At 52.6% G+C, this 8,781-nt stretch overlaps 1 protein-coding gene across 1 annotated transcript in view; it reads right to left on the bottom strand.

Moving 5' to 3' along the window:
- Nucleotides 1-4,298: 4,298 nt before the first annotated feature.
- Nucleotides 4,299-8,781, bottom strand: part of MLN (motilin) — a 7,245-nt gene continuing 2,762 nt past the window's right edge. The window contains 3 exon segments of the mRNA XM_055080013.1: nucleotides 4,299-4,312; nucleotides 4,619-4,652; nucleotides 4,655-4,729. Of these exon segments, the coding sequence (XP_054935988.1) occupies nucleotides 4,299-4,312; nucleotides 4,619-4,652; nucleotides 4,655-4,729 (123 nt within the window).

An 8,781-nucleotide genomic window follows, 5' to 3' on the forward strand; every position in this document is an offset into this window, starting at 1 on the left:
GCTGAGCCTGCGCGTCCGGAGCCTGTGCTCCGCAACGGGAGAGGCCGCAACAGTGAGAGGCCCGTGTACCGCAAAAAAAAAAGAAAAAAGAATAAAACCTCATGAGTCAATCATTCCTCCCAGGTCTCGGGCCTCTACATTTTCCTCCAGAACTCCCCGATCCAGTCCACCCCTTCTCTGGATTGATAACCCTTCAGGGTCCTCCATCAACATTCTCCGCCCTCAAAGCACTTTTACCAACCTCAGTGAAGTCAGTTTGTTGCTCATCAGCTTTTATCCACGTGACCGTCCCCACACTTCCGACACTGACTCTTAGGTCTTCCCCTCCGAAGGGCTCCATCTTAGTGCTTCTTTGACACCACCGCCTGTGTCGTGTTGGGAGCTGCCCACGAGGCCCCTTTGGGCCTTCTCAGATCTGCCTTTCTGTGTCTCTTCTAGTTCTGCCGCTGGGCCTGTCGAGTATGGGAACACACATTTTCAAGAAGAGGGCAGTATTGCAAAGTCAACGGCTGTCCTGTGTGCCCTCCTTTCTCCTCACTTTGTTGTGGTTTGTTTTTTTTTTTTAAGGAGCAGCTCAGGCTGCGGTTGGTCTTCTTGATTTCTTAAAGTCAAAAGAGGGAAAACAAGCTCCAATGTCTAAATCTACTTCGTAACCACATCCACACATTTAGTAGAGATGAGGGGCCGCTTGGAGGATGCTCTGGATTCCCAAGGGGCTGCCATGCTGCCTGCTGTCCTGCCGACCTCTCTCTGTCTCGGCAGAGCCTTATAATAATAACAGCCATAAATCTTTTAGTGGGTTCCTTTCTCATTCTCTTCCTGCGAAAAGCCCTGCACACATTTATCAGGTCCTTAAAGATGCTCCAGACCATGGACTTGCCCTTGATCCACCTTGTTCCCGGCCTCGTGCATCCCTCTTGGCTATTCTGGGCTTCCTTCGAACCATAGCATAGGTGGCGTCACACCATGGTGGGGGCACTGGGAGAGTATGGTTGGAAAGGGGGACGATGTAGGTGCAATTTTTGGCTCAGATTTGGACTGGAACGGCCCCAGCTCTGCCCAGCATCTTGCTGCCTCATCTCAGTACCCTGACCTATCTCTCTAGGTCAATGAAGGGGCAAATAGAGTCACAGAAAAATGTCAGAATGGGTTCAATGAGCAGTTATGTTACCTGCTTTTCATCAGCAGCTGGAAATTAAACAAAACTCTCACTCTTTTGGCCACTTTCACACCTTGATATCTGTGGGTAAGAGTTCCTTTAGAGGCATGGAATACATTCCCCAATGTCAATAATGAATTGTGTATGAAGAAAAATGTAATGCTTTCAGAACATTTTCTTTTGGGCTTTGTCCATGATTAGATTACACTAAATTATAGAGTACAGATATCAGGCAATTACTCTTTGCTTTTAAGTATTCAATTTCATGGCAATCCACGTAGCTCAGTAATCATAAAATCACACTGACGTGGTTACCAAGAAAATACCTCATCATCTCCATCTTGTGAAACTAGGCTCAGGTCGCCCTATAATTACCCGTGGTCCTAAGTGTAAAAGTACATTCCAGATGAAAACGGGTAATCTGTAACTCTCTGTAATTGCCAGGTATCTGGAGAGACTCGTAGATTTTGTTGGATAAATCTCAGCCAGATGTTGAGAAGCTGCATCCTCACCCTACTGGTTCCTCTGGGCACTTTCCCTGTCTCTGATGCTGGCTGGGTCCTGGTCTAGGCATCCTCTAGCTTTAATCAAGAGTGTGTCTCTCTTTACTTCTGTTTTGTGAAAACATGGTCATTTCCTCCTTGGCTCAGCTCAGAACGTCCCCAAGCTACCCCCCGCCCCTGACCCAGTTTTAATTTCTGCCAGGGCTGTGCATGTCCTGTAAGCAGTCGAGTCTGCTGTCCTGGAAATGGAGGCGCTTATTGGAGAAAAAGAATTATTTGAACCGATGATGAGAAATCGAACCAGTGGCAGGGGGAGGAGGAAAACGAGAGAAGAAAGGGGCCGACATATCTAAACAGGCGGCCGGGGCGCTGTGCATAAAGAAGCAGGTGGTGGCTGGGTCCCCGTTGTGGCTCATTACTGGGAAGCACTTCAGAGGCCACCGGGTGAGGGTGGGGGACAAGTCGGCTGCAGCGCTGAGCTTTGAACCGGGCTGTTCTGCGGAACCGACAGCATCCTCACGCTTCCTAGGTGCTGCGCTTGCTGAAACAATTCCCATTTAAAAAGATGCAGACCATCCGGGGTGAAATCTCCTAGGTGTCTCATTTCCCTCCATAGCACCCATTTCAACCCTCAGGAGCTTCGGGAAAATTCCCCAGAGGGTGCTGGGACCCACCCCACCCCCCGCCCCAGAAATGGGCGCCCCCTGCTGGGAGTGGGGGAAGGTGGTCTCGCTGTAGGGGCAGATCTCAGCAGAGGGCGAGGAAAAGACGCGAAATCTGTGTTTTCCACAAGGAAAGAGACAGTGAACATTTTGTTTTTTTTGCTTCTTGGAGAGCGTTACTGATAACGGAGGAACTTGGTGGAACTCGGAAGGGCGAGGAGGAGTTCTGGATCCAGTTCCTCCAATCGCACGCTTTATAGCTAGATTCCTGTGGCTTTTCCTCCCTTCAAGTGCCCTGCTGCAGCCCTCTCTCCCCGTTTATTAGCGGGTGTCTGGGCAGCATCTCCCGGGATCCGGCAGCTGTGCTTGGGTTGATCAGTATGTGCACTGGAAACTGTGTGAACGTGCTGTGTGCAGGCTCTGGGTCCCGTGTAAGCTTCCTCGAGGGGCATTCAGAGCACCCCGAGCGAGGGTCCTTTTTAAGGGCTGGAGTCGTCTTGTTCTGACTGTTATCCACGGCTAAGCCCTTGAAGTGGCTGGGGTGGGTGGAGATACGGAATGGGCACTGTTGTCTAATTGCTGGTGACCTATGGATGGAGCTTGGGTTCCTATATGGCCCCAGTTTATAAATAAATGAACATTCATTAGCGTAAAATTAAATTAGAATGAAATTTCCCATCCAGTTTTCTTTAGAAGGCAGAAATAAAATGGGTTGGCTGTGTAATTTTGCCATAGATGCTGGAGCATGTAGTCACAAGGTGATAATAATAATAGTAATGTGCTTTTTGCTGGTGCCTCCGTCCCCAGATCTCAAGGCAGATATTACCACCTTGCTTTTGCAAAGGCTCATTGAGGTTAAAGGGCTAGCTGGAAGTTACCCAGCAAGGGGTTGAGCGCAGAGGCCTTAAAACGCTCTGGTCCATTAGACCTCGAGTCAGTAAACAGAAAATGGACCAGGATTCAGGAGGCCTGAGTTCCTGTGCTTTTGCTCTGCCACTGACTCAGCACATGGGCAAAAGATGCCGTCTCTCTGGGACTCAGTTTCCTTACCTAGAAGTGAAGGGCCGGCACAAATCTTCCGATTCCGTGGGTCTCAATTAATATTTGCACACAGAACTTACAAAAGGCACATGCTTTGCTAATATTCGCACCATTTATGGCCAAACTCTCTCTGAGCTTTATTATTTCCCCCTTTATGGCATGACCTGACTCTGACCTTTGGAAATTAAAATATTAAATAAAAGAGTCATTTCTGTATATTTCATGATTTATTTGCTGGAGGGGGATTTGCTTGGGAGAGGGTGTTTTCCTTCCAAGCCCAGCAGATGGGCCGCGCAGATGGGCTCCTGGGGCCTCTCTGGATGGGGGGGTGGGGGGATCCGAGTTCCATCCAGCTTCTCCCCCAGGTGACCTGTCACTTGGCTGCTGGAGAAGAGCAAAGGAAATTTGCAGCTCAGAAGTGTCATCAGGTCCATCTGTGAAACCGCCTTCTAAACCTGCCTGCAGGTCTGAGGAACGAGGGGAGGTCTGGCTAGACTCTCCCTCTAGCTTTCTCCGTAGCCTGGGGCTAGTAATTTAACCTATCAGTTCCTCGCCCCAAACGTTTTTTCCTGGCCTTTCTCCTCTCCTCCTGGGCACTAGAAGAAATTGGTGGCTGTTTGTCACATAGGACCTAGCTTTGCACGAGTAACTCAGGCTGACCTTGACCCGGTGAAGGGCAAATGCGGCTCAGGACTTCGATTTGCAGAATGGATGGGGGAAACATATGTATATGTATAACTGATTCACTTTGTTGTAAAGCAGAAACTAACACACCATTGTAAAGCAATTATACTCCAATAAAGATGTTAAAAAAAAATGCAGGCTTTTGTGGCCAGACTGCTCCAGGGTTTCCATTAGAGTCACCAACCAGCCTCAGTGGCATTTGGGGAGGGAAGGAACAGATCTGTGCAGGGGGAGGGGTCGGGGTTGCTGTCATTTGTGGTCCTCTGCCAAAAAGGTGTTAGGGAAAGGGGTCTGAGCCCTGGAGGCAGGGCCTGGAGACGCCCCCGGCTGGGGAATTGGGCCTCCCCAACCACCGGCAGCCATCCGAGGCCCGCCCCCTCACCCCCTCCCCGTACCCCCACCAAATCTGTGATTAGGCTCCCCTCGGAGATGGGGTGGGGTGCGGGAGCTTGTGGCGGAAGGCAGCTTCAGGTTCTCAAGAGAAAAGCAGAAAAACAAATCACAACCCCCAAACCCTATTTGGCTACGCTGCAGGAATATGAACCCGGAGGCGCCCTGGCTCCGCTTACCGTTCTGGCTGGACAGCAGCACCTCACGCAGCAGAGCCCTTCCAGGGTGGCCCGGTGCTTTCCCAGCTGCCTGGAGTTCATCCTCATTCCAGTTTCCACGGGAGCAGTCAGCTGTGAAATAAGGCAGAGTTAACAGGAAGGGAGAGTGCGCCGTTGACCCCTGGGTGCCCTACAGGTGGTTGGAGGGACCGCGGGGGAGCCGTGCCACTCTTCCAGATCCTCTGGGGTCCTCTGGGAATTCTGGCCCCTCTCCACAATTCTCACCTGGGGGCTGGATCCTGGAAGTTGCTGAGACCAGCAGGGAGGGAGGAGGATCAACCAGCCTCACCCCGGTGGGGGAAGCTGGGATCAGAGGAGGAAAGTCCCCTCCCCTTCTCCTGAATGATAATAGCTAACACGTGGGAGTGTACCAGGTGCCAGGTGCCACTCTAAATGCTTTCCTTAGGTTAAGCCTCTCAGTCACCCTATGATGTAGAGACACAAATGGGGATTAGTATCCCCATTTTGCAGATGAGGAAACTGAGGACAAAGAGGTCAAGTAACTTGCTCAAGGCCACACAGGTACTAAATAGCAGAGGGAGAAGTACACCCAGAGGGCCTGGTTCCAGGGTCCATTCCCGGGACCCCCAGGCTACGCTTTCTCTAGCACCTTGGGGACACACGTGAGACCGTGGAGGAGCTGTCTGGAGGCTCTCCACCAAGAGAGGTTGTTGGGGCAGAGCAAGGGGCACCAACTGATCTCCCCACCAAGAGCTTCCTGGTTCAATGGTCTTGCTGCACAAGCCAAGACCCCCTAACTCTCCAGAGAGCCACGATGGAGGAGTCCCAGGCCTGCTCCCCCACCTCCCACCCGACACACCGGGGGTGGGAAATGGACTCAGGAGGCCTGAAGGACAACCTTAGGGGCAGCTCTGCAGGCTGGCCGTTCCAGCCCTGCCTGTGCTGTTCCCTTGCTGTGGGAATGGTTTCCTTACTTTAAAATGAAGAGGCTGGACTGGATGACCCAGAAAGGACCTCCTGGCCTGCATGTCATGGTTCTAAGGATAAGGAGAGGGGACAAGAGGTACCCACCCCAAGCCTTCTGAGATGTTACATCGGATATAACCTGTACCATGGGAACCTCAGGGTCAGTGCCATAAACTCTGTCTCAGGTGCATTTCGAGGGCAGTTCTGAGCGAGCTACCCCTTTGCCAGGTGGAGGACTCACTCCCGGCTCCCTCCTCTAGAGCCCAGGGAGCATGAGGGAAGGAAGGGAGTGCCCCCCCTTCTGCCGCTGCAGTGACAGCACCGAGGTCACTCTCTGTGCCACATGTGTGACCTCACTGTCTGTGGACAGCGTGCTGTGGGGACCCAAGGGGGTGCAAAGATCACTGGCCAGTGTTCACTGGGAGGCAGGAGGTGTGGAGTCCAGCTCTGTTCTGCCTTGACCACTGCGTGACCTTGGCAAGGCCCCTACTCTCTCTAGATATCAGTCTGCCAGTCTGCCCCACCCCCTTCCAGACCCCTTTACAGGAAAGTGTTCCACACTCAGTCCTGGGACTTCTTCTTTCTCCATCCACCTGCACCCCGCCCAAGGATCTCGCCTTGTGCTGGCTTGAAATTCTATATAATCGCTGATGACTCCCACATTTATGTCTCCAGCCCCAACCTTTCCTAAAGTCCAGACTCGCATATCTACCTGCCGGTGCAACATCTCCACCTGGGTGTCCAACAGGCATCTCACAGTTCACAGGTCCAGTGTGACCTCCTGATCTTCTTCCTGCCAACCTGAGCCAACCACAGGCTTCACCAGCTCAGTGAGTGGCAAATCCTTCCTTCTAGGTGTTCCAGCCAAAAACCCTGAAGTCAGTTTTTACTTTTCTCTTTCTTCACATCCTATATCCATTCTTTCAGCAAATCCTGTGGGCTTGTACCTCCAAAATATTTCCAGAATCTGACCACCCCCTAACTCTCCAGAGAGCCACGATGGAGGAGTCCCAGGCCTGCTCCCCCACCTCCCACCCGACACACCGGGGGTGGGAAATGGACTCAGGAGGCCTGAAGGACAACCTTAGGGGCAGCTCTGCAGGCTGGCCGTTCCAGCCCTGCCTGTGCTGTTCCCTTGCTGTGGGAATGGTTTCCTTACTTTAAAATGAAGAGGCTGGACTGGATGACCCAGAAAGGACCTCCTGGCCTGCATGTCATGGTTCTAAGGATAAGGAGAGGGGACAAGAGGTACCCACCCCAAGCCTTCTGAGATGTTACATCGGATATAACCTGTACCATGGGAACCTCAGGGTCAGTGCCATAAACTCTGTCTCAGGTGCATTTCGAGGGCAGTTCTGAGCGAGCTACCCCTTTGCCAGGTGGAGGACTCACTCCCGGCTCCCTCCTCTAGAGCCCAGGGAGCATGAGGGAAGGAAGGGAGTGCCCCCCCCTTCTGCCGCTGCAGTGACAGCACCGAGGTCACTCTCTGTGCCACATGTGTGACCTCACTGTCTGTGGACAGCGTGCTGTGGGGACCCAAGGGGGTGCAAAGATCACTGGCCAGTGTTCACTGGGAGGCAGGAGGTGTGGAGTCCAGCTCTGTTCTGCCTTGACCACTGCGTGACCTTGGCAAGGCCCCTACTCTCTCTAGATATCAGTCTGCCAGTCTGCCCCACCCCCTTCCAGACCCCTTTACAGGAAAGTGTTCCACACTCAGTCCTGGGACTTCTTCTTTCTCCATCCACCTGCACCCCGCCCAAGGATCTCGCCTTGTGCTGGCTTGAAATTCTATATAATCGCTGATGACTCCCACATTTATGTCTCCAGCCCCAACCTTTCCTAAAGTCCAGACTCGCATATCTACCTGCCGGTGCAACATCTCCACCTGGGTGTCCAACAGGCATCTCACAGTTCACAGGTCCAGTGTGACCTCCTGATCTTCTTCCTGCCAACCTGAGCCAACCACAGGCTTCACCAGCTCAGTGAGTGGCAAATCCTTCCTTCTAGGTGTTCCAGCCAAAAACCCTGAAGTCAGTTTTTACTTTTCTCTTTCTTCACATCCTATATCCATTCTTTCAGCAAATCCTGTGGGCTTGTACCTCCAAAATATTTCCAGAATCTGACCACTTTGCTCTGCCTCCCCCATGACCACCCTGGGCTGAAGCGCTCTCTCTCTCTCTCTCTCTCTCTCTCTCTCTCTCTCTCCCCTTCCCCCTCTTCTCTCCCTCCCTCCCTCTCCCCATCTCCTCTGGGCCCACTCCTGCCTCAGGGCCTTTGCACTGGCTGTTTCTTCTGCCTGGAAAGCTCTTCCCTCAGATATCCTTATGGTTCACTCCCTCCCTCTCTTCAGGTCTTTGCACAAACACCAATCTACTCATGACACCTGCTCTGATCACCCGATTTAAAATGACCACCCACCCCATCTCCTTTCCCTGTTTTATTTTCCTCCACATCAACTATCCCCATGTGACCTACTGTAAAGTTTGCTTATTTACCCTGTTTGCGGTCTGTTGCTGATGCTTCCAGTACCTTGTTTCTGTTCTCCCCGGGAGTATGAGCTCCATGAGGGCAGAGGATTTGTCTGTTTTGTTTGTCACTCTATCCCCAGTGCTCAGAAGCGTGCCTTGCACGTAATGGAGGCTTAGTAAGTGTTCTCCGTCTGAATAAATGAGTCTGTGAAATTAAAGAGTCCTACTAGACAAACTCAAGGCTCTCTCCAGCCCTGACAATCTGTGCATTCTCACTGGGCGCTCAAGGCCCTGGACCCTGGGTCCTGACGCAGTAGCTGTCTCCCGGCTCCAGTCTAGGGCAGGAAACGGCACCCCCGTCGTCTCTCCCTGAGGACCACAGTTGCCTTCTGACTGGCCTCCTGCCTCCACTCCTGCCGCCCTCGTTCTTTCTGAGTCGCAGCAGATGACCTCCCTGCTTTGAACCCCCGACAGCCTCCCAGGCATCTTGCCTGGCCCACCAGGCCCTGCTGGCCTCTTGCCCTCTCTCAGCACCCCCTGGGCCTCGAGGGCCTCCCACCCACCAGAGGCTTCCTGAGCCGGGCCTTTGCACTCCCTGTTCCTTCTTCTGGAATGTTCTTTTTCTTTTTCTTTTTTTTTTTTCTTTTGTGGTACGCGGGCCTCTCACTGTTGTGGCCTCTCCCGTTGCGGAGCACAGGCTCCGGACGCGCAGGCTCAGCGGCCATGGCT

Source organism: Physeter macrocephalus, chromosome 18 (assembly GCF_002837175.3).
Source record: "Physeter macrocephalus isolate SW-GA chromosome 18, ASM283717v5, whole genome shotgun sequence".
Taxonomy (NCBI): Eukaryota; Metazoa; Chordata; class Mammalia; order Artiodactyla; family Physeteridae; genus Physeter; species Physeter macrocephalus.